The 26,992-nt window shown below is 42.4% G+C and overlaps 1 protein-coding gene across 2 annotated transcripts in view; it reads right to left on the bottom strand.

Annotated features, from left to right (window-relative positions):
- Positions 1-1,088: 1,088 nt before the first annotated feature.
- The window catches only part of dgcr8 (DGCR8 microprocessor complex subunit), a 77,591-nt gene continuing 51,687 nt past the window's right edge, over positions 1,089-26,992 (bottom strand). For both annotated transcript variants that reach the window (XM_038808464.1, XM_038808527.1), the window contains 5 exons: positions 23,080-23,180; positions 20,598-20,704; positions 17,741-17,868; positions 5,174-5,287; positions 1,089-4,509 (listed from right to left, as the gene is read on the bottom strand). In XM_038808464.1, coding sequence (XP_038664392.1) covers positions 4,426-4,509; positions 5,174-5,287; positions 17,741-17,868; positions 20,598-20,704; positions 23,080-23,180 — 534 coding nt within the window. In that variant the 3' untranslated portion in view covers positions 1,089-4,425. The remainder of the gene's footprint in view (positions 4,510-5,173; positions 5,288-17,740; positions 17,869-20,597; positions 20,705-23,079; positions 23,181-26,992) is intronic.

A 26,992-nucleotide genomic window follows, 5' to 3' on the forward strand; every position in this document is an offset into this window, starting at 1 on the left:
GGTTCTGGGGATAGGGTGGGGGATTAGGTAGTTTCAGGGGGACTAGGTAGTTTCAGGGGGACGATGCAGAGTGGATGAGTCAAACATCCCCACTTCTGACATTGTTAAAAGCAACTGAAAATGGATCTAAAACACTACCTTGAATACCTGCGGTGATATCTTGCTGCTGGAATGATGTCTCCAATGACCATTGCCCATCTCCCCTTGTTGTAGATATGACTAACCAGGAGAGGTGGTTGCAAACCTGGTCTTTTGTGGTGAAGATACACGTGAAAGGGTTTGAGAAAGTAGAATCTGACAAACCTATTGATTGATTTGCTTCCAGGCATAAATTCATATGGGGGTGTCACAGAAAACATCAAAAAGACATGACATTAATTTTTCCTGAATTTGTAACTATTGCCCTCTTCATATAGGTCAGTTTTATTGTTTTCCTCTGCACATTAATATTAGCTATTTTCTGGTCCAAAGTGGTTAGCAATGTTGCTTCACAGCGTCAGGGTACCAGGTTCGATTCCTAGCCTGGGTTTCCTCCCACAAATCCCGAAAGACATGCTCGTTGGGTAATTTGGACATTCTGAATTCGCCCTCAGTGTACCTGAACAGGCGCTGGAATGTGGCAACTTGGGGATTCTCACTAACTTCATTGCAGTGTTAAGCCTACTTGACAAAGATTTTTTTTTAATTGGCAGAGATGAAACTTTAAGACCATAAATGGAGAAGCGTACGGCAACATTATGTACCACTGTGTTACAAGTAGAGTTTTACACATACTACCGTGGCATAATTGAGGACCTGTCAGTATCAATACTGACCCATGACTGTGATTACATTTCTGTTAATGTTAGATAGGTATCAAATTTGGATTTATCAGTTTGAACTTCGTCTCCTTTCTCAACTTGCATAAAACTAAATTTCTAGTTTAAGATCCAAGTTTAACTGATGTTGGTAACCTGAGAAATGAATCCACTACATGTTATTTCTACTGCTCATTTAGCAAGCTTCTATATTTTGCTAAAAGTTTCATATGAAAGAACATGGTATTGTGGTGTTTAACAAAAAATGGAGGGCCAGGAAAAGAACAAACATTTTATAATGAATTATCAAACTTTATTGCTTCAAACTACAGAGCAAAAAAAAAGTGTCACACGTAAAGGACCACACACAAACATCCAGATGGCTGTGCAGGTTGCAGCAAGCATAGGCCAAAGGACATGTACATGAAGCCTGAAAGCCACTTACAATAGCACAGTTAGTGTGGTAACTGCACACAATGTACAAATCATTAGTGCAACACCACCCTTGCACTGCAAGTTCCCTAATCAGACACAAACTACTTAAAAACACAGGGCACACCATGAACTGGATATTATGCTCTTTGTTTCAAAAAAGACTCCAGATCAAATCTTCCACGTAATGCAATTGCACAATTATGAAACACTCTGACTTCATTAACTTTTCTAACGAAAACAAAATTTGTCCTTCAATTTGAGGAACTTCATTCACTAGCCACTGGAGATTACTTGCCTGAATAATAGTGTTCGAACTTTGATTTTAAACAGACCACAGCATAAGACCATAATCAGTTAATGAAGAAATAAAAAAAAGTCTTGAGAAAAGATGAGTGAATCAGATTGTAAAGACAGGGATGCTGAGTGTTCTTTCATGACTGGAATAGAGTTTAGGTAGTAGGGTCCAGGATACCAAACAAAAGTCAAGCCTCGAGAATATTTCCAATGAGAATTTGCCTTTCCATGAATGCTTCAATAATCACATTCACTTATTTTGTGCCAGTTTGTAAGGAGTCACATTTGAAACACTTCAGTCATACAAAATACCATTAGTTTTGCTGGAATAAATTTCAGACATCACAAACAGTAGTAATTGCAATGAGAGCTACATTTAAAGTGAGGTCAAGTCCTCAAATCTTTGAACAAAACAAATGGAAGATTAAAAACAAAATGCGTTGCCTCTCACTCGGTTTCCAAATTTTACAGATTGCGTAATACATCGATAACTTTCTTGGAGTGTTAGAGGGCTATTGCATGTAATTAAAAATTACTTTATTTTTAAATATTTTCCTCCCCATTTTGATTGAACATTTAAATCTATTACGTGCTTGACATGCATTTAAGAGTAAATGTTTTACTGAATCTTGGAAGTGATTTATCATGTAGTTAATGAGAGTTCAACACCTTTTCAAGCTTATTGGCTTTTCTTCCTAGAATAATACCATTTACACAATGATGCACCAATAAGACAGACTCATGCTTAAGAGGATGAAGCTATGCCCTATAAAGGTACAACCCATAATAATTTTTGCTTCCAATGGATTTTTAAAAAAGGGCAGTCAAATTACAATCCTATACTTCATGATTACCTTCTAAGGAGCAAAATTAGTTGGTGGGTTTAAATTTTAAAAATGAGATCCATATTGACTATAATATACTGACAAGTTACAATCCATACACATAAATATCAATGTTAAAGGTACAAATCAATTAGGATGAAGGTAAGACAATTAGTTTCCATTTCAATTCACACTTTAGTTGATCACACAAATGCAAATTCGCAAAACCACAATCTGTACTCTCTCGCAGCAGCACTAGTGCTCATGTGCAAAGGCAAGAAAAGTTGTATTCAACAGAGAATAGTAGTAAACATTTAAAACACATAACGTCACAAAATGACAGTGCACAGCAGTTTAAATATAAGTTTTGTTTTTGTTCCAGCAGTTATTGCAAATTTTTAATCTTGTTTTCCCTCTCTCTGCTACTTTTGAAGCCTGCAGCAAGCATTAAAAAAATGTTGTCAGTTTGCATAAGACACTATTATTAAACTTTGGTTCACATTACCAAGAATGCACTGGAGCCAGTCATGGTACTTTGTTTCCTTCAGGTTGCTATCCTGGGTTTAAGTGAGGTAAAATTAAGTTGTTGAAAGGAAAATAATTTCCCAACACAAAGCATAAGACAATGAGAACTAATTCAAGCTTCTATATGAAAACCTCCGATCTGCATGCCCAATAATAAATTAAACTATAGGTGGAGGAACATTATATTCTTTTAAAAAAAAAAATCAATTCTACTTCTAGCAGTGAGACAAATCAAACCTGTTTGTTTGCATCATTAATGATTTGTTCCAACTGAAACAGTGGGCCAGACTACAATTAAAAACAATGAACAAATGTCAACAACAGCTTCAACAACGTTAAAGCTGCTATCAAAAAAATACTGATGAGATTTTGGAATTGTCCAAACTTGAACGATCTGGTCTTAAACTATCATTGCAAAGCAGAATCAGAAGAAAACACAAGATAGCTGCAACTTCAGCTCTGTTGCAATTCCAAAGCTGAACATCAGTTTGGCACGAGTTATACTAAACTGCAGTCACAGAAATACACATTCTGTACTTGTGCCAAATGACAGAAGTGGAGAGTCGAAGCCGAACACCGCAAGCTATTCAACAGGGATCTTGTAGTCTCATGCATGCATTATATTTACTTATAGAGGATCCAGACGGCTTGACCCAAATTACATATAAAAATGATGCATATTAACAGACCCCCGTAACAAAATAAAAGTCACAAAACAATTGCTACAAAAAGTGTTTAAAAAGCCATTGTGTCCATGTATTAAGAGACAAGATAGTCACATTTCTTTTGATTTATGACTCAGTAATAATTACCACCGACAAAGGTTATTCGGTTGAAATGCCAGTAACCCAAGCTCCAAATTCTCCAATATAAATCTATGGTTCCAAAAACCCTTAATTCATACGATCTGCATATATAAACACTATGTGTTTCTTCAATAATGGTTAAGTGTCACTTCATTAAAACAAGTAGCTTCCCAACAAAGTTCCTTGATAAATTGCTTAAAATTTGTTTACAAAAAGAAAAGCTCATATTAAAAGAAACAGCTTAAATTGTGTGTATTGAAAGCAACTTCTCACTGACATCAGTCTACACGTAAACAATGAAAAGTATAATGTCTTCCAGAAGGTTACTCCCATTGGGTCTGACTATCCAACAGATCAGTGCACAGTGACAATTTAATGGCCATTCTGTAGTTGGCAGATGCAGGGAACTTATTGGGCCATTATATCTCCTTTAAAATTTAACTGACAAACTAAAATGTTCAAAACCTAAATGTTCTTTTCTGGCGCAACAATGTCACCCAATATAATCTCAATCTTCCAATTAACCTGGTGCCCTTTCCTGAAATAGAGGTACGGGGTTCAAGTTCAGTAATATTGCCCTGTTGCAATGCAAAGCGCTAATCATAATTAAAGAGGCACACTGCCGAGCTGGGGTGGAGGAAACCTTTAAAAATTGTCCTGCATTTCACAATGTAAGAAGGTAACAAAAAAAACTGTTGAGGATGAGTTTCTCCAGTGCGTTATTGCTCTCCATTTTGCAGTGCTTTACACGTCAACAGTACAAAGAGGTTCGCTGCCTGGCTGTGCTGATTCCATTATTGTCATCTTCGGCTTCTTCCGAGTTTCCTCCTTTTGCGGGGCAGAGAAAGAAACAAATGACAATTGTACAAATTTTGTTTGAAAAAAAAAAATACCTCCAAGTAGATGTCAAGGGAGGGCAGTACCAGACTGTGCCGCACTCTTGACGCTCATCATGGTTAAAGATTGAAAGAATAAGCTGGCAGGTTCGATCCCGGCTCTGGGTCACTGCCGTGTGGAGTTTGCACGTTCTCCCCGTGTTTGCGTGGGTTTCGCCCCTGCAATCCAAAGATCCAATGGGGCTGGTTTAGCTCACTGAGCTAAATCGCTGGCTTTTAAAGCAGACCAAGCAGGCCAGCAGCACGGTTCGATTCCCGTACCAGCCTCCCCGGACAGGCGCCGGAATGTGGCGACTAGGGGCTTTTCACAGTAACTTCATTGAAGCCTACTCGTGACAATAAGCGATTTTCATTTTTTCATTTTCATGTGCAGGGTAGGTGGATTGGCCACACTAAATTGCCCCTCAATTGGAAAAAAAATGATTGGGTACTCTCAAATTATTTTTTTTAAAAGCTGGCAGGAGAGAAAACGCTGTAGGCAAAAGAAAGTCAAGACACAAGAGCAAAAACATAAAACAATTATCCAGAAACATGCCCAGCAGGATTCAAACCTTTGGTAGCACTCCCTACCCACCCTGAGAAGTGAAAATATTTACCCTATCCCGTGCCAGTTTCTTCATTTCATCTCGTAATTTGTTCAAAATATGAAGATTCGGTTTGTTCTTTTTGGCAAATTGCTGCAGTTCAATCACACTTTTATCAGACATTTCCTGTGTTAAAATAGTAGAAACAGATGTATTTTAAATGGGGACTGTGTAAACGATGGACAAATACACCAAAATTACCATAGTGTACGGCAGAGATGGGAGAAAAGATAAAACGTGCCACAAAGAAATCAAGTAACAGGAAGGCTAAGTAAGTAAATGTTAAGCTTTGCCATCTGCAACAATCATAACCAAGTCAAGACTCAAGTGTGTTGGTATATTAAAACCGTCTAAAACCAAAAAAATTGAATACAAAATTCTACTCAACTTGGAATGTCTTTTGACATGGCTTTCACTGTCTTTGATTTGATTTATTGTCACATGTATTAGTATACAGTGAAAAGTATTGTTTCTTGCATGCTGTACAAACAATGCATACCGTACATAGGGAAGGAAGGAGAGACTGCAGAATATGTTAACAGTTATAGCAAGGTGTAGAGAAAAGATCAACTTAATACGATTTTTATACAGTAGTATGGGATCATCTTTGCCTTGGACATTCAGTACTTTATCTGGAAACTGAATTTCAACCTTTCAGAAACAAAAATCACTTGTTGATTCTCATCCTGTCAAAACTCAATGTCGCTGAATTTCCGTAGGAACTTTAGAGACAAAGAACAAGAACAAAGAACAATACAGCACAGGAACAGGCCCTTCGGCCCTCCAAGCCTGTGCCGAGCACGTGTCCTATCTAGACCAAACACCTGTATCCCCTTCTATACCCGTCTGCTCATGTGCCTATCCAGATAAGTCTTAAAGGTCGCTAATGTATCTGCCTCAACCACCTCACTTGGTAGTGCATTCCAGGCCATCATCACCCTCTGTGTAAAAAAAAACTTGCCCCGCACATCTCCACTGAAACTTTTCCCATTCACCTTGAACTTGTGGCCCCTTTTAATTGTCATTTCCACCCTGGGGAAAAAGCCTCCAACTATTCACCCTATCTAAACCCCTAATAATTTTGGAAACTTCTATCAGGTCGCCCCTCAGCCTCCATCTCTCTAGGGAGAACAATGCCAGTTTATTCAATCTCTCCTCATGGCTAATACCCTCCATACCAGGCAACATCCTGGTAAACCTTTTCTGTACTCTCTCCAAAGCCTCCATGTCCTTCTGGTAGTGTGACAACCAGAACCAAACACAGTATTCCAAATGTGGCCTAACCAACTTTCTATATAACTATAACATAACTTGCGAACTTTTATACTCGATGCCCCGTCCGATGAGGGCAAGCATGCTATACGTTTTCTTTACCATCATTTCCACTGTGCTGCCATTTTTAAGGATCTGTGAACCTGCACATCCAGATCCCATATATAGAACATAGAACGATACAGCGCAGTACAAGCCCTTCAGCCCACGATGTTGCACCGACTTGGGAAGTCAAAAACTAAAGGCCATCTAACTTACACTATGCCATTATCATCCATATGCTTATCCAATAAACTTTTAAATGCCCTCAATGTTGGCGAGGTCACTACTGTTGCAGGTAGGGCATTCCACGGCCTCACCACTCTTTGCGTAAAAAACCTACCTCTGACGTCTGTCCTATATCTATTACCCCTCAATTTAAGGCTATGTCCCCTCGTGCTAGCCACCTCCATCCACGGGAGAAGGCTCTCACTGTCCACCCTATCTAACCCTCTGATCATTTTGTATGCCTCTATTAAGTCACCTCTTAACCTTCTTCTCTCTAACGAGAACAACCTCAAGTCCATCAGCCTTTCCTCATAAGATTTTCCCTCCATACCAGGCAACATCCTGGTAAATCTCCTCTGCACCCGTTCCAAAGCTTCCACGTCCTTCCTATAATGAGGCGACCAGAACTGTACGCAATACTCCAAATGCGGCCGTACCAGAGTTTTGTACAGCTGCAACATGACCTCATGGCTCCGGAACTCAATCCCTCTACCAATAAAGGCCAACATACCATAGGCCTTCTTCACAACCCTATCAACCTGGGTGGCAACTTTCAGGGATCTATGTACATGGACACCGAGATCCCTCTGCTCATCCACACTGCCAAGAATTTTACCATTAGCCAAATATTCCGCATTCCTGTTTTTCTTTCCAAAGTGAATCACTTCACACTTCTCTACATTAAACTCCATTTGCCACCTCTCAGCCCAGCTCTGCAGCTTATCTATGTCCCTCTGTAACCTGCAACATCCTTCCACACTGTCTACAACTCCACCGACTTTAGTGTCGTCTGCAAATTTACTCACCAAACCTTCTGTGCCCTCCTCTAGGTCATTTATAAAAATGACAAAAAGCAACGGCCCCAGAACAGATCCTTGTGGTACGCCACTCGTAACTGAACTCCATTCTGAACATTTGCCATCAACCACCACCCTCTGTCTTCTTTCAACTAGCCAATTTCTGATCCACATCTCCAAATCACCCTCGATCCCCAGCCTCCGTATTTTCTGCAATAGCCGACCGTGGGGAACCTTATCAAACGCTTTACTGAAATCCATATACACCACATCAACTGCTCTACCCTCGTCTACCTGTTCAGTCACCTTCTCAAAGAACTCGATAAGGTTTGTGAGGCATGACCTACCCGTCACAAAACCATGCTGACTATCCCTAATCATATTATTCCTATCTAGATGATTATAAATCGTATCTTTTATAATCCTCTCCAAGACTTTACCCACAACAGACGCGAGGCTCACCGGCCTATAGTTACCGGGGTTATCTCTACTCCCCTTCTTGAACAAAGGGACCACATTTGCTACCCTCCAATCCTCTGGCACTATTCCTGTAGCCAATGATGACCTAAAAATCAAAGCCAAAGGCTCAGCAATCTCTTCCCTGGCTTCCCAGAGAATCCTAGGATAAATCCCATCAGGCCCCGGGGACTTATCTATTTTCACCTTGTCCAGAATTGCCAACACTTCTTCCCTACGCACCTCAATGCCATCTATTCTAATAGCCTGGGTCTCAGCATTCTCCTCCACAACATTATCTTTTTCCTGAGTGAATACTGACGAAAAGTATTCATTTAGTATCTCGCTTATCTCCTCAGCCTCCACACACAACTTCCCACCACTGTCCTTGACTGGCCCTACTCTTACCCTAGTCATTCTTTTATTCCTGACATACCTATAGAAAGCTTTTGGGTTTTCCTTGATCCTACCTGCCAAAGACTTCTCATGTCCCCTCCTTGCTCGTCTTAGCTCTCTCTTTAGATCCTTCCTCGCTTCCTTGTAACTATCAAGCGCCCCAACTGAAACTTCACACCTCATCAGTCCAAAGATGTGCGGGTTAGGTGGATTGGCCATGCTAAATTGCCCATAGTGTCCTAATAAAAGTAAGGTTAAGGGGGGGGGGGGGTTGTTGGGTTACGGGTATAGGGTGGATACGTGCATTTGAGTAGGGTGAACATGGCTCGGCACAACATTGAGGGCCGAAGGGCCTGTTCTGTGCTGTACTGTTCTATGTTCTATGTTCTATCTATCTTCACATAGGCCTCCTCCTTCCTCTTAACAAGAGATTCCACTTCTTTGGTAAACCACGGTTCCCTCGCTCTACCCATTCCTCCCTGCCTGACTGGTACGTACTTATCAAGAACACGCAATAGCTGTTCCTTGAACAAGCTCCACATAACCATTGTGCCCAACCCTTGCAGCCTACTTCTCCAACCTACACATCCTAAGTCATGTCTAATGGCATCATAATTGCCCTTCCCCCAGCTATAACTCTTGCCCTGCGGGGTATACTTATCCCTTTCCATCACTAATGTAAAGGTCACCGAATTATGGTCACTGTTTCCAAAGTGCTCACCTACCTCCAGATCTAACACCTGGCCTGGTTCATTACCCAAAACCAAATCCTAATGGTTCTGCAATTTATTTTATATCTCCCACCTGAATTACATTTATCCGGGTTAAATTCCATCTGCCATTTTTCTGCCCAATTTTGCAGCCTGTCTATCCTGCCGTATTCTCTGACAATCTTCATCACTACCCACAACTCCTGCAATCTTAGTACCATCCACAAACTTGCTAATCAGACCCGCTATGTTTTCTTCCAAGTCATTTATATATATTACAAAGAACAGAGGTCCCAGTACTGTTTCCTGTGGAACACCACTAGTTACAGACCTCCATTCGGATAAACATCCTTCCACTGCTACCCTCTGTCTTCTATGGCCATGCAAGTTATGAATCCATCTAGCTAGTTCACCCTGACGCCATGTGATTTAATCTTTTGCACCAGCCTGTCATGAGGGACCTTATCAAATGCTTTACTAAAGTCCACGTAGACAACATCCACAGCCCTTCCCTCGTCAATCATTTATGTCACCTCCTAAAAAAATTCAATGAAATTAGTGAGACACGACCTCCCTCGTATTAAGCCATGCTGTCGTCGCTATTAAGACCATTCACTTCCAAATGTGCATAGATCCCATCTTTGAGAACCTTTTCCAAAAATTTCAATATCACTGACGTCAAGCTCACCGGCCTATAATTACCCAGAATTTCCTTGCAACTCTTCTTAAATAACGGGACAACATTGGCTATCCTCCAATCCTCTGGGATCTCACCTCTGGCCAACGAGGAAACAAAGATTTCTGTTAGAGGCCCAGCGATTTCATCTCGTCTCCCGCAGTAACCTAGGATAGATGCCACCTGGCCCTGGGATTTGTCTACCGTAATGCTTTTTAACACATCCAACACATCGTCCTTTGTAATAATGACTTGTTCAAAGGTGTTTACATATCCCTCTGAGACACCACCAATCAACGTGTCCCTCTCCTTTGTGAATACCTGTGCAAAGTACTCATTAATGACGTCACCTAATTCCTTTTGTTCTACGCATATTTTCCCTTCTTTGTCCTCGAATCTCTAGCTACCCTCTTGTTTCTAATATATGCATAAAATGCCTTTGGATTCTCCTTAATCCTGTCTGCCAAGCACATTACATGACCCCTTTTTGTCCTAACTCCGTTTGAGCTCTTTTCTGCTTTCCTTGTATTATTCAAGTGCTTCATCTGTTTTTAGTTGACTAGATGTCATGTATGCATCCTTTTTCTTTTTGACTAGACTCGCAATTTCCCTGGCCATCCATGGTTCCCGAGTCCTGCCTTTCCTGTCCTTTTTCCAATCGGCACATGCCTGTCCTGCACTCCCATCAACTGCTCCTTGAAAGATTCCCACATGCCAAATGTGGATTTACCTCAAACACGCTCTAAATCCTGCCTTTCTCCAATTTAGCACCTTAACCAGAGGACAACAATCGTCCTTTTCCATCAGTATCCAAAAGCTTACCGAATTGTGGTCACTGTTGGCCACATGTTCTCCCACTGCATCTTTGATGACCTGGCTGGGTTCATTCCCTAGTACTAGGTCCAATATAGCCCCCTCTCTAGTCGGACTATCCACATGTTGTTCCAAAAAAACCTTCTTGGACACACTTAACAAATTCCTCACCACCCGACCCCTAGCCCTAAGGGATTTCCAGTCAATACGAGGAAGATTAAAGTCTTCCACTACAACAACCCTATTATTTCTACATCTATCCAGAATCTGCTTACATATCTGTTCTTCAACTTCCTGTGGGCTGTTGGGAGGCCTAAAGTACACCCGCATCAGAGTGACTGCCTCCTTCCTGTTTCTGAATTCTACTCAGTGCCTGGTTACTTGATTCTTCCATGGTGTCCTTCCTCTGTACAGCTGTAATATGTTCTCTAACCAGTATTGCAACCCCCCCCCCCCCCCCCCCCCCCCCCCGCCTTTTTACCTTCCTCCCTATCTCACCTAAAACACCTATATCCTGGAATATTTAGCTGCCAGTCCTGTCCCTTTTTTAACCAAGTCTCCGTTACCGCAATCAGGTTTCATGCGTGAATCAAGGCTCTGAGTTCATCTGTCTTACCTGTTATACTCCATGCATTGAAACAGATGCACTTCAGGCTCACTGAGTTCAACCTCCCCACACTTGCCCTTCCTCTTAGACAGCCTGGTCCTGTACCATGCTCATCCCCAGTCTCTACACTTGCTGGCTTACTGTTCTGATTCCCACCCCCCTGCCATATTATTTTAAACCCACCCAAATCATACTAGCAAACCTTCCAGCCAAGATATTGGTGCCCCTCCAGTTCAGGTGCAACCCGTCCTTCTTGTACAGGCTCCACCTTCCCAGGAAGACATCCCTGTGATCCAAAAAATTGAAGCCCTCCCTCTTGCACCAGTTCTTTAGCCATGTGTTCAGCTGCACGATATCACTGTTCCTAGCCCCTCCAGCACGTGGCATGGGGAGTAATCCTGACAGTACCACCTTCTACGTCCTGCTTTTGAATCTTCTACCTATCTCCCTAAATTGCCGTTGCAGGACCTCGCTACTCTTTCTACCAATGTCATTCGTGCCAATGTGGACAGTGACCTCTGTCTGATTTCCCTCCCGTTTGAGGATGCTTTGTACCCGCTCAGAGACATCCAGGACTCTGGCACCAGAGGGGCAAACTACCATCCTGGAGTCCCTTTCGCAGCCACAGAAGCACCCATCTGTGCCCCTAACTATTGAATCCCTGACAACTATTGCTTTGCTACGCTTTGTACCAGCCATCTGTGCAGCAGGGCTAGTCGTGATGCCTTCGCTATGGCCAATGCTGCTGCTGTCCCCTGCACTGTCTGCCTACCCCGTCTGGCTGTCACCCATCTATCTTCCTGTACTTTGGGTGTGACATCTCTGTAGCTATTATCTATAACAATTTCAGCTAATTGTGTGCTCCTCAGTGCTTCCAGCTGCTGCTCTAACCGATCCATGCATTCGGTCAGCTTCTGCAACTGAATGCATTTCCCACAGATGTAGTCTTCAGGGACACTTGAAGTGCCCATGATGTCCCACATCATGCAGGAGTAGCACACAATCCCGCCAATTGACATTCCTCTCCCTCTGTTGGCTGTTAGATTAAAAGCTAAACTCTAGTTAGGCCCTTAATAAAAATATACTGTTGCTGCTTTCCCGAATAGACCCCTAAAATTGAATGTGTCTCCTGGTTAGTACAGGTTGGTATAAAATGTTAAATGTAGCTTGCTGCACTCTAATTAAAGTGTGAGAAGAAGAAAAAAACTCTTGCTGTACAAAATGTAGCTCAGAATCTACTCCAGTGAGCCTAGAAATTAAAGGGCTTAGGGCTCTCTCTCTTTTGAAAGTCTGACGCCTGCAGAAAGTTCCCCGGCGCTCAATTTAAACACTAACGGGTCACTCGGCTCCTCCCTCTGGACACTGCTAAGAGAAGAAATAGGCTTGGTCCGTATTCTCTGAAGTTAAGAAAATTGAGAGGGGATCTCATTGAAACGTATAAAACTCGGACGGAGACGGACAGACGATGCAGGGACGTTGTTTCCTCTGTCGGGGGGGGGGGGGGGGGGGGGTCTAGAACATGGGGTCAGCCATTTAGGACTGAGATGAAAAGGTACTTCTTCACTCAAAGGATGGTGAACAAAGAACAAAGAAAAGTACAGCACAGGAACAGGCCCTTCGGCCCTCCAAGCCTGTGTCGACCATGCTGTCCGTCTAAACTAAACTCTTCCACACTTCCGGAGTCAATATGCCTCTATTCCCGTCCTATTCATGTATTTGTCACGATGCCCCGTAAACATCACTATCGTCCCTGCTTCCACCACCTCCTCCGGCAGCGAGTTCCAGGCACCCACTACCCTGTGTGTAAAAAAACATGCCTCGTACATCTCCTCTAAACCTTGCCTCTTGCACCTTAAACCTATGCCCCCTAGTAATTGACCCCTCTACCCTGGGGAAACGTCTCTGGCTATCCACCCTATCTATGCCCCTCATAATTTTGTAGACCTCTAGCAGGTCGCCCCTCAACCTCCGTCGTTCCAGTGAGAACAAACTGAGTTTATTCAACCTCTCTTCATGGCTAACGCCCTCCATACCAGGCAACATCCTGGTAAATCTCTTCTGCACCCTCTCTAAAGCTTCCATATCCTTCTGGTAGTGTGGCGACCAGAATTCAACACTATAGTGTGGCCTGACTAAGGTTCAATACAGCTGCAACATGACTTGCCAATTCTTATACTCAATGCCCCGGCCAATGAAGGCAAGCATGCCGTATGCCTTCTCGACTACCTTCTCCACCCGTGTTGCCCCTTTCAGTGACATGTGGACCTGTACACCTAGATCTCTCAGACTGTCAATACTCGAGGGCTCTACCATTCACTATATATTCCATACCTGCATTAGACCTTCCAAAATGCATTACCTCACATTTGTCCGGATTAAACTCCATCTGCCATCTCTCCGCCCAAGTCTCCAAACGATCTAAATCCTGCTCTATTCTCTGACAGTCCTTATCGCTATCCGCAATTCAACCAAACTTTGTGTCGTCCACAAACTTACTAATCAGACCAGTTACATTTTCCTCCAAATCATTTATATATGTACCAGCCTCTCCGAAAAGGCGACGAGGGGCTTTTCACAGTAACTTCATTTGAAGCCTACTTGTGACAATAAGCAATTTTCATTTTCATTTCATTTCATATACTACGAACAGCAAAGGTCCCAGCACTGATCCCTGCGGAACACCACTAGTCACAGACCTCCAATCAGAAAACCACCCTTCCATTGCTACTGTCTGCCTTCTATGACCTAGCCAGTTCTGTATTCATCTTGCCAGCTCACCTCGGATCTCGTGTGACTTCACCTTTTGTACCAGTCTGTCATGAGGGACCTTGTCAAAGTCCTTACTGAAGTCCATATAGACAACATCCACTGTCCCACCTGCATTAATCATCTTTGTGACCTCCTCAAAAAACTCTATCAAGTTAGTGACACGACCACCCCTTCAAAAAACCGTGCTGCCTCTCACTAATACGTCCACTTGCTTCCAAATGGGTGTAGATCACGCCTCAAAGAATTATCTCAAGTAATTTCCATACCACTGACGTAAGGCTGTCCGGCCTGTAGTTCCCCGGATTATCCTTGCTACCCTTCTTAAACAAAGGAACAACATTGGCTATTCTCCAGTCCTCCGGGACATCACCTGATGACAATGAGGATCCAAAAATTTCTGTCAAGGCCTCAGCACTTTCCTCTCTTGCCTCCTTCAGTATTCTGGGGTAGATCCCATCAGTCCCTGGGGACTTATCTACCTTAATATTTTTCAAGATGCCCAACACCTCGTCTTTTTGGATCTCAATGTGACCCAGGCTATCTACACACCCTTCTCCAGACTCAACATCCACCAATTCCTTCTCTTTGGTGAATACTGATGCAAAGTATTCATTTAGTACCTCGCCCATTTCCTCTGGCTCCACACATAGATTCCCTCCCCTGTCCTTCAGTGGGCCAACCCTTTCCCTGGCTACCCTCTTGCTTTTTATATACTTGTAAAAAGCCTTGGGATTTTCCTTAACCCTATTTGCCAATGACTTTTCGTGACCCCTTTTAGCCCTCCTGGCTCCTTGCTTAAGTTCCTTCCTACTTTCCTTATATTCCACACAGGCTTCGTCTGTTCCCAGCCTTCTAGCCCTGACAAATGCCTCCTTTTTCTTTTTGACGTGGCCTACAATATCTCTCGTTATCCAAGGTTGCCGAAATTTGACGTATTTATCCTTCTTCCGCACAGGAACATGCCGGTTCTGAATTCCTTTCAACTGACATTTGAAAGCCTCCCACATGTCAGATGTTGATTTACCCTCAAACATCCACCCCCAATCTAGGTTCTTCAGTTCCCACCTAATATTGTTAGAATTAGCCTTCCCCCAATTTAGCACATTCACCCTAGGACCACTCTTATCCTTGTCCACCAGCACTTTAAAACTTACTGAATTGTGATCACTGCTCCCGAAATGCTCCCCCACTGAAACTTCTACCATCTGGCCGGGCTCATACCCCAATACCAGGTCCAGTACAGCCCCTTCCCTAGTTGAATTATCTACATATTGTTTTAAGAATCTCTCCTGGATGCTCCTTACAAACTCTGCCCCGTCCAAGCCCTGAGCACTAAGTGAGTCCCAGTCAATATTGGGGAAGTTAAAGTCTCCCATCACAACCCTGTTGCTTTTACTCCTTTCCAAAATCAGTCTACCTATCTGCTCCTCTAGCGCCGCTGGCTGTTGGGTGGCCTGTAGTAAATCCCCAACATTGTGACTGCAGCCTTCTTATTCCTGATCTCTACCCATATCACCTCACTGCCTCCGAGGTGTCCTCCCGCAGTACAGCTGTGATATTCTCCCTAACCAGTAGTGCACCTCCTCCACTCCTTTTACATCTATCCCGCCTGAAACATCTAAATCCTGGAACGTTTAGCTGCCAATCCTGTTCTTCCCTCAACTAGGTCTCTGTAATGGCAACAACATCATAGTGCCAAGTACTAATCCAAGCTCGAAGTTCATCTGCCTTACCTGTTATACTTCTTGCATTAAAACATATGCACTTCAGGCCACCAGTCCCGCTGTTTTCAGCCACATCTCCCTGTCTGCTTTTCCTCAGAGCCATACTGGCCCTATTCCCTAGTTCTCCCTCAATTTTGCCGCCTTCTGACCTATTGCTCCGGTACCCACCCCCCTGCCATACTAGCTTGAACCTGTGGAATTCTCCACCACAGAAGGCTGTGGAGACCAAGTCACTGAAGGTATTTGAGAAAAAGAGATATATTTCATGACATTAAAGGGTATGGGGAGAGAGTGGACACATGGTGTTGAGGTAGAGCAGTGTTTCTCAAACATTCCTGGCCACAGAAGCCTTCGACCACCGAAGAGTACTGAAGGAACCCTTGAGAAACATTCTTATTGTGTTGAGTTAAACAACATAATATTGATTGTGTTCATATAATTGTATGATTGAACAAAAGCCCTAATTGATAGAAAATTTTAATATTTTATATGTACATTTATTATAAGTGAAAACATTTATCATTAACACGTGTCTATCTCACCCCCCCTCACACACACACACACACACACACACACACACACACACACACGTGTCTCCCTCACACACACACCCTCACGTGTCTCCGTCCCACACGAGTCTCCCCCACCTCCCCACACACACATACACGTCTCCCCACCATCCCCACGACTCCCCCCACTGTGTCTGTCCCCCAGCCAGAAAAACGTGACTCCCCCCCACAAATACACACGTCTCTCACTCACTCTCACACACAGTGATCCACCCAAGCCCCCCCACACACACACACACGTCTCCTCCTAACCCCCCCCCCACACACACACACACACACACACACACACACACACACACACACACACACACACACACACGTGTCTCACACACACACACACGTGTCTCCCACCCACCCATCCCCACACGGCTCCCACCCTGTTGAAGCCAGCCTCTGATTGAACAAGCAGTTTCATGCATTTTTCAAATCTTATACATCAACCTGTCCTGCCACTGAACCCCTGGGAGCGTTCAGTGTGCCCCCAATGTTCCACAGAACTCAGTTTGAGAAACCGTGATCACATTGAATGGCAGAGCAGGCTCGATGGGCCGAATGGCCTCCTCCTGGTTCCTATTTTCTGTGAGAGAGAGTCAGTGGTAGCATTTTTCACCCGAATCAGGTCATTGCACGACCGGATTTGATCACAGTCCACACTGAGGTTCCTGCAGCACTGTATTTACTGAAGGTAGAATTTTTCAGATCAGACATTAAACCAAGATCTTGTCTGTCTTTTCAGGTGCACATAGAGGATGCTACTGTACTTTTCCCAAAATAAATCAGCATTCTGCTGATTATTGAATAAATAGCACCCAGAGCACAAACCTACAGAAACAGATTCAACAGGCCAATTACCTCATTGCTGTTTATGGGTCCTGATGCATAGATTCACTGCTATACCACAGCTGAACCTCAATGCAGAACAATTACTTAGCTGTGAAGCACTGCTAAAGGATATGAAAGCCAATTAAAGTATCTAATTTATTGGTTTTCACTGAGCGCTTGGGTGCGAGAAACGTGCTTTTGACATGAAATAAAGAAGGTTTTACTCAGCCCACCTTGCAAGCTTTTCAGATGTATACTTAAAAGATTTGAAAAGCATTAAGCAAAATGTTCAATTGTTTATGTAACTGGGATAAAAATACATCAATGAAACGGTGCCCGAGGGATACAAACACGACAATCACAAAGTTTAAGTTGGACTGATGGTTCTCTTGGCTACAATGGAACGGCACTTAACCAGTTAGTCAAATCATTTCATTTCTCACTTGGAACGACTTTGAAAATTCACAATTCATGCTGCCCCAAGTGCTTCAGAAATGATACTGTTCGGGCTTAAAGCATTTTCCGACCCAGCTCATCTTTTTTTAATTTCACACCACTTTCTTCAAACCGAGTATGAGATTTGCACCCACTTATAAAAGTTCCCACAAAAAAAAAACAACTCTCCATGAAACGCAGTAGGGTCAAGCCCGGATACCACTCCCACAGAAATGCAACATTCGTTGCATTACCTCCCAATTTACCTGTTTGACCATTTTATTGCTTTCCCTGCCGTACATGCGCAGTAGTGATCCCCAGTTCTTGACGTGAGGGTGTAGTAACTGTAGGATTTTTTGAGATGCCAGCTGTTTGCCAACTCGTTTGTTCTTGCCTGAAAATTGCAGCAGTTTTTAAATTACATCAGCGAGAAAGTGCAGATAACTTAGCCCTCATTCCCTAGTCAGATTAAAGCCAGAGATGAACAAGTACATGTAAACGTTAAGCTAACGCCCAATACCATGTACACAGAATCAAGAGTAAATCGCAGCCCTGATTACGAAATCCACATTTTATACAACAGTGTCAAGAGTTAGATTGTACTTACCACACCTGAAGGAAAACAGAATAAATCCTCCAAAACAAACAAATAAACAAAAACATGCAAATAACTATAATTGGCAGCACAATTTACTTTTGAAATTAAAAATATATATTTTTTTCAATTTAGCATCTACCTACCCTGCATATCTTTTGGATTGTGGGGGTGAGACCCACACAGACACGGGGTGAAGGTGCAATCAATGCAGCACAATTTACATGAAGGATTGATGCATTGGGATAGAAAATCAAATTCAGCCTTCAAATAATCCTGGTACAGTTCACAAAATAAGGAACTGAAATCCATTACCATCATAGAACATAGAACAGTACAGCACTGTACAGGCCCTTCAGCCCACGATGTTGTGCCAACCATTTATGCTAATCTAAGATCAACCTAACCTACACCCCTTCAATGTACTGCTGTCCATGTACCTGTCCAAGAGTCGCTTAAATGTCCCCAATGACTGACTCCACCACCCCAGCTGGCAGTGCATTCCACACACCCACCACTCTCTGTGTAAATCTCTGACATCTCCCCGATACCTTCCTCCAATCACCTTAAAATTATGTCCCCCCGTGACAGCCATTTCCGCCCTGGGGAAAGGTCTCTGGCTATCCACTCTACCCATGCCTCTCATCACCTTGTACACCTCTATCATCACCTCTCTTCCTTCTTCGCTCCAGTGAGAAAAGCCCTAGCTCCCTCAACCTTTCTTCATAAGACATGCCCTCCAGTCCAGGCAGCATCCTGGTAAATCTCCTCTGCACCCTCTCCAAAGCATCCACATCCTTCCTATAATGTGACGACCAGAACTGGACACACTATTCCAAGTGTGGTTCAACTTGGGTTTTATAAAGCAACTTTACTGTGAGCGTACTCAGACAATCCTTCCAGCATACCTCATTGGGCAGCGGCGGAAACCCGGATGGGTTTTCCCTTCCATTAATCTCAGGTTCTGAAACAGACTATAGTGATACTTTCTTGTTCTGACATACAACTTAATTCATCAGAGACAGAGGGTTGAAACCATGGCACTAACTGGTCTGTATAGTTTAACTATTCATTGGATAGACAATTAAGTCAGGAAAAATTTAAATAGGGGTCTGTCGTGCTCCTATGCTAATAGCACTTATTTATACCATTAATATGAAAAAATGTTATATAAACAATCAAGTTTAAAATCTCCCACAGCACGAGCTAGCATTCTGATACATTAATCAACTGCAAATTTGAACATATTAACATTTTAGAATAGGCTGAATTCAACATTAAAATGAGTGAAGTGAAAGCAAAGAATAAATTATCCAACCCATGGGCAAGGTAGAAGAAAATGATTATAGCTCTATCTTAAGTGGAGACATTTTTAGGATTAATATTTATAAAGGAAAAATTTACTGATAGGCAAAAATAACAGGATGTACAGAACCCTTGAAAAATTTAGAAATGAACAGTAATATTCATTCCCTTAGGAGAAACAGAATGTTAAACAGGTAGGTACTTAAAACAAAAAGTGTATTTCACAATGCATTCAAAAATAGGAAAAGGGAAAATAAATACATTCATGAATGAGTCAATATATAAAGAAGCTGGCAATGCTGTAATGAGATCAGAAAGATTAATGCCTGCACAACATCAGCATGTGTGGTTTACAACTTGTTGAAGCCAATACCCAATTAGCTTAAAACACAAGCCAATTAATTACAACTGTGCTGCTCACTTCCCATAAGACGTGGGAACAGAAGTAGGCCATTCAGCCCATCATGTCTGATCTACCATTCAATCAGGCCATGACTGATCTGATAATCCTCAATGAAATTTCCTGTCATATCCCCGTAACCCTGGATTAAAAATCTGTCTCTCTCCACCTTGGGACATACTTAACCACACAGCCCCTACAGCCCGCTGCAGCAAAGAGTTCCAAAGATTCACTATCCTCCGAGACCTTCTGAGATAGCGGTCCTTCTTAAATTAGATGCAGATTCACAGCAGCAATTAATCATAGGTGTATAAATCATTATTAAGTTTCTACCAGTAGGTAAAAATCTGAAATTTGCGTATAATAATGTTGATTACAATATAGATCTTCCACAGACCTTATGAAAAGCACCTAATGAATATCAATCTTCACTCAAGCAGCAAGGTCTGTTTCAAAAAATGTTGAAGATGATATTGTTTGGGTCAGATATTTTAAGATCAAATCAAAAAAGCAATGAATGTAGTAATCCATGAACACCATATATCATGCGAACAATTTGTTTTTTTCAAACTACACCCACAAAATGAAAGTATCACATAAGAAAAAGGATACTTTCTATCCCTCCCTCCACCTGTGTTTTCTAATCAAGTCTCAAACCAATAATGACTTGGAACACCTCAAATACACCAACATTCACTAATGAAAATTACATTATATAAAATTACCTCCTGACAGTTTTAAATATCCACGGACTTTGAGAAGAAAACATTACAGAATATTGGACATAACACAAACCATCATCTCAGCTCATTTCCATACTTACACCAGCCTCTCACTGTGTGTTTCCCACAGGTCATGACATATTCACTTTTCTGGTTTTTACCAGGAATTACCTCAAACTTGATGGTTGTATCGCCCATTCCATGATTTCTGAAAATTGAAACACATTTACTCTGTACTCAACACAAATGAATTTGAATATCCACACAGCGGAAGTCAGACACTCTGGTAATATGACAAGGACATGAAATGGAGATTAACAACATCCCCACAAACAAAGCTCAAATTCATTCAGCCTGTGCTTCAACTCGGTAATACACAAGGACAGCATTTTAAACTTAATTATACTTTCACTGCTAGAAACAGCATCTTCAACAGCAGAGGCACAACTGTGTCAGAGCTGTCACTCATTCACCCCTCAAGTCTATGATCATACAGAGACAAAGAACAGGAAACATTCGCCCACCCCACCCTCCCACCAGGAACACAGGTGAGTGGATGCTCGGGGCTTTTCACAGTAACTTCATTTGAAGCCTACTTGTGACAATAAGCGATTTTCATTTTCATGTGCAACAGCGAGTTGTCAGCCAATGCCCGTCAGCCAGTGGGCCCCTCACAGAGACAGCAGTACAGAAGCTGCCTGGAGGCAGTCTCTCAGGCCAAGGAGGTCACAAACTGATCAGTTTCCACTTTGGTTAAAAGTGTCAACAAAAAAAAATTAAACCACAAAATAGTCAAATGCAAAAAATTTGTGGCATTGGACAAAGTAGACAATTTGGAAAATCAGTTACGTACAAAGGATACGGAAAGACATACGACGAGTAGATCTTCTTTCTGGTTTCCTTATTAGATCACATTCCACATCTTATCACGTCACCACCAAAGTGGTAAATAAATTGGGCGTGCGTCAACCACGGTCTGCTTTAAACATCGAAGAGTTTGAACATCTTTCCGTGTTAATTTACTCACTTTGTTTAACATAGTGACTATGCAACTGTAGCAGCTGCATTAAAAACTCCACCAACTCCAGAAGAGGGCAGCAAAGCTTCACAGACTGCAACAAGGTAAGTGTGGAGCACAAGATGAAAAGAAAAGCAACAGCAAAGACTTTTCTTTTCTGAAAATAGGAACAGGATCGAGAGGCTGGCCTGTGGCCATGGCAGCTATGAAGTTTGTGAATGTCAAGACTGCAAATTTATAGCGGAATGCTATTCCAGCATTGTTTTCTCCAGAGGGTGAGTGAGACTGCTGCCCAAAGACAGACTTGCAATTTCTATAGCACGTTTCACCACCTCAGTCCTCACCGTCCTTTACAGTCAACAAAATACTTTTCAAGCACAGTCACTGTTACTGTAGGAAATCAATATGCGCAGTTAGTTCCACAATCAACAATGTAATAATCTGTTTTAGTGATTCCATTCCATAGCCAATCCTGCATCAATGAGAACATACGACTATGAGGTCTTATCTTGTGGAGTAAACCTTTATGTGGCACTTCATCGAATAACTTTCGGACATCCAAATACACTACATCTCCTGGTTCCCCTCTATCCACCCATTTGTTACATCCTCAAAGTCTAATAAATTTGTCAAAACCCATTTCCCTTTTACAAAACCATGTGACTCTGCTGGATTGCATTATAATTTTCTAAATGTTCTGCTACTGCGTCCTTACTCATGGATTCTAGTATTTTTTTCCCCAATGACGGGTATTAGACAAGTTGGCCCAGACTTTGGTGAGCATGTCTCTAGAGTTGGAACTGCAATCCACAAACTAACTTTGAGGGTAGCACACTGGTTAGCACAGTTGCTTCACAGCTCCAAGGTCCCAGGTTCAATTCCCGGCTTGGGTCACTGTCTGTGCGGAGTCTGCACTCTCTCCCCGTGTCTGCGTGGGTTTCCTCCGGGTGCTCCCGTTTCCTCCCAAGTCCAAAGCCCTGCAGGTTAGGTGGATTGGCCATTCTAAATTGCCCCATAGTGTCCAAAAGATGTGGGTGGGGTTACTGGGATAGGGTGGAGGCGTGGACTTGAGTGGGGTGCACTTTCCAGGGGCTCGTGCAGACTCGATGGGTCGAATGGCCCCCTTCTGCACTGTAAATTCTATTCGATAATTCTAGTAGAGGCTATTTTAAAAAGGTAAATATGTAAATAGAAGTGTGTTTTATGGTCCTATATTTATGAATTAGATTGTTGTAATTTGTGATAATTAACTGCGCAGAAGATTGTTGGTGTACAGTCAGCCTTAAGCTAACATTGCTACTTTACGTAATATTGCTGTACTGGGTACAAACACATTCTTCAAACAATATGTTATTGAAGTATAATTAATGGTAATAAATTCACATGGTCCCCTTTTTTATTAGTGAACCACAAAGCTGTTACAAATAAACTCCCAAGATTTCTCACATCGAAATGGAGCTTTGTATGTATGGAATTTAAGTAATCTTATTGCAATGCCAGAATACAAAGGTTAAAAACAAAGTTTTACTTACAAAGCAAGAAATACAGGTGATGATATGACTTACCTCTTAAGGCACTCATGGAGAATTTGATATGGTGACAAGAGTCCAGCTTTGTTGGTCAGTTCATATACCCGTGAGTCCTCAATATTGATATGGTTGAAGTACTAAAATGGAAAGAAATCCACATCAATACTGCACAGAGTCTCACTTTTCTTTTACACTGGCGTTGAGCTCTGAATAGCAGCCAATACTACAAAATACAATTCTGGTGCAACACGTTCAGCTGAGTTTGACATAAAGTATCAACACTAGATGGCACTGATGAACTATATAGAGAGTAGAAAAACTGACCAAAAGGGAAATTGTGCAAGATTGCAGGGGTGAGGTACAAAGGGAACAGAGTGAAAAGGGTACAAAGGCTGAGGGTTATAAAGGGCAAGTTCTGCTGTTTGGAGAAGGAGTGACTTCCCACAATCTAAAATAAATCATGACTGCCCTGGATTTACTCCTTCACATTTCCCTGCAGTCAGCTGAAGTGCAGCACTGGGTCTCGACATTGGGACTCCAGCTCATCATCGCAGCCAAGACATCTGCTGTACATCAAGCCAAAAATAATATGTCCCACTAGCTCAGTTAGTATGTTACTGAGTACACCAGTTCACAATATCCCAGTTTCATTTCCCGGTCTGTGCTGTGTTACATGATCACAGCTACCTTAGCTTCAACCTCGCAACGTCGATAGCTATTGAATGGCTTTTGCTGAAAAGTGAGCAATTAGGATCCTCAGACAGGACACGCACAGCTTTGATCTTCACCCACCCATGTTCAAACAGATTGCTGACGCTCAACCTACCAGCTGAATCATTACTAGGGAGGCATTCAAGGACATCCAAACCAAGCCAACAGCAATGGCTGGTAGCCAAAATCTTCAAGAAAGTGAGGAGGAAGAAAAATGTGATTCATAACTAGCCACGTTAAAATGTCGACAAGTTGCTGTCCTAGTTTGCGACTGCCAGCGTTAAGCAAAATAATTAGTTAAACTTTTAATTATTTGAAGGCTAAACTTGCACGGGGACTTATACAAGAGACGAACATCATTGCATCCAAATACATTCTTCACCCCGCCCCCACACCAAACATTAGAACTTGACAGGGAGCAGACTAAAATTAGTTTTTGGCACACGAGAGAACATATACACTAAATCAAGTAATGAATAAAATGCTACATAAAGGTCACTGTGAAAACAATATTAGCAGCTGTAGGCAGTTTCATGGAAATGTGTTGCTTCCATTTAATTTTGAGACATCATCTAGCCAGTACCAATGTGGTAAGTGATGAGACACACATTTGAGACATTGTTCCAATACATTTTGCATCTCAAACACATCCACACACCTCAACCCACAAACTCAAAAACCAAGAGGCCCAAAGGTCAGGGACAAATAGCCAGACCTGTATAACGAGTCAGATCCCCAATTCACACCGGTTCTAAATTTCTACAACTGTCTTTATTCACCTAGGGGACTGCAAATATATAAAGGACTCTAAATAACTTTCTGGATGTAGAGTAGTTACAAAGAGTTAGGAGAGGAATTTGAGAGAAATAACAAGGCAGACAGACAGATTTAGAGAGAAAGCAGCAGGTCAAGGGTAAGATTATTCAGAAGCTTCAAGAGTTTAAAGAGTTTTTAAAAAATAAATTTAGAGCAGCCAATTATTAATTTTTTTCCAATGAAGGGGAAATTTAGCGTGGCCAATACACTTAAACAGCACATCTTTGGGTTGTGGGGGTGAAACCCACGTAGACACGGGGAGAATGTGCAAACTCCACATGGAAGCTTCAAGAGTGAAGGGCCAATGGGCACAGGCTGCTAGTTGGGGCTTGTACGGTGTTAGGAGGTAGAGAGAGGCTAAACCGTGGAAGAAATTATACAAAGTGACTTTGAATCCAACCCATTGGAAAAGGAAGCTAATAGAATGCAGTTTGAATGCGTACATTGTAAGAATTTAGGGTATATTGTATTATGGGTATTTGGTGGAGTAAGGGTTACAAGCCTGGGTTAGTGTGTGTGTGTGCATGTATAACCGCTGCAATCATGTTTTGAAAGAATCTTAGGTTGAAAGACATCAAAGGTTTTGGGAGCCGGGGTGCAATTAAGCCACCATAAAAAGCTTGGGCTGAGTCAGTTTTGTTTGGATTAAGGGGATTCCCTGTGGAGTTAATGAATTTCAGCTTGGCAAGATGATATCACTCCTGGGTTCAACCCCCCCCCAAAGTAAGTTTTTCAAATGCCTCGAACTTGGCAAATATCAAACATCCCCATTCGTGGCGAATTGGAAATGATAATTCAGAATAAAAGTAATTGTCACTTGGGCAAATGAAGGCTAATTAAGGAAAGCCAGCATGGATTTGTTACGAGCAGGTTGTATTTAACCAGATGTTTGATGAGGTAGCAGAGAGGGTTGATAAGAGTAATGTTCTTGTTATGGTGCACATGAACTTCCAAAAGGCATTTGATAAAGTGCCACACAAGCCCGAGAGAGTAGTGTTAAACTGTTGTTTTGCAAACTGGAGGTGGTTCTACAGTGGAGTTCCCCAGTGATCGGCGTCAGGAATCCAGTTTTTCTTAACGAGCGTTAAAATCCTATTTTTAAAATTTGTGGATGATACAAAAACTTGGAAGTACTGTGAATTATAAGGAGGATAAGTGGAGGACTTCACAAGGACAACTGGTGCAATGGGCGGGTTAGTGGCAGATTAAATTTAATGCCGAGAAATGTGAAGTGATTCATCTTGGTAGGAAGAATGCAGAAAGACAACATAAGGTGAAGAGCTTTAAAAGGGGTGGAGGCGCAGAGGAATGTGGGTGTTTATGTGCATAAATCATTAAAGGGGGCAGGCCCGGTTGAGAGTCCGGTTCGTAAAGCATACGGCATCCTGGGCTTTATCAATAGCTTACAAAATCAGGGAAATTATGTTAAACCCGTAAAAAACACTGGCTCAGCCTCAATTGGGGTATTGTTCTAGTTCTGGGTAGCAGGGGTTGGTTTAGCTCACCGGGCTAAATCGCTGGCTTTTAAAGCAGACCAAGCAGGCCAGCAGCACGGTTCGATTCCCGTACCAGCCTCCCCGGACAGGCGCCGGAATGTGGCGACTAGGGGCGTTTCACAGTAACTTCATTGAAGCCTATTCGTGACAATAAGCGATTTTCATTTCATTTTTCATTTCATACCTAAAAAAGAATGTGAAGGTATCAGAGAGGCTGGAGAAAAGATTCACGGGAATTGCTTCAAGGATAAGGAACTTCAGTTCTATACAGATTGGAGAAGTTGGGAAAGTTCTCCTTGGAGATGGCGGAGGAGGGAAATTATAGAGGCATTCAATATCTTGAGGAGGCAAGGCAGAGTGGACGGGGAGAAACTGTTCCCACTGGTGGAAGGAAGAACCTGAGAGGACAGATTTAAAAGTAATTGGTTAAAGAAGCAATGGTGTCACGAGATAAATATTTTTCACGCAGCAGTGGTTCGGATTTGGAATGCGCTGCCGAAGAGTGTGGTGGAGGTAGGGTCAGTTGAGGCTTTCGAAAAGGAATAGGGGGTTCATATGATGCTTTGGGGGGAGGGGGGGGGGGAGTGGATCAGGAGCCACTGATATCCCTTTTTATATTTTGCGCACACTTTCTTTCATAACTTACCCTTGTTCGTTTTATCACTTTTTAAATAATCCTTTGCTGATCATTAGATCAGAACACGAATGAGTGGGTTCTCTCTGGAGGTGGAGGACAAATGTGAAAGGTGCCAGGGAGGCAGAACATAGGAAACTAGACCAGTTCGTTTAATATCTGTCATTGGGAAATTGGTAGAATCCATTACCGTTAGAAGTTTCCCAATCTTCCAGCCCGCCACTGGCTTTTGCAACATGTACCATGTTATGTATAACTTCATTGCTTAGCCATTGATGTTTGTTCCCCCTCT

This window comes from Scyliorhinus canicula, chromosome 1 (assembly GCF_902713615.1).
Source record: "Scyliorhinus canicula chromosome 1, sScyCan1.1, whole genome shotgun sequence".
NCBI lineage: Eukaryota > Metazoa > Chordata > Chondrichthyes > Carcharhiniformes > Scyliorhinidae > Scyliorhinus > Scyliorhinus canicula.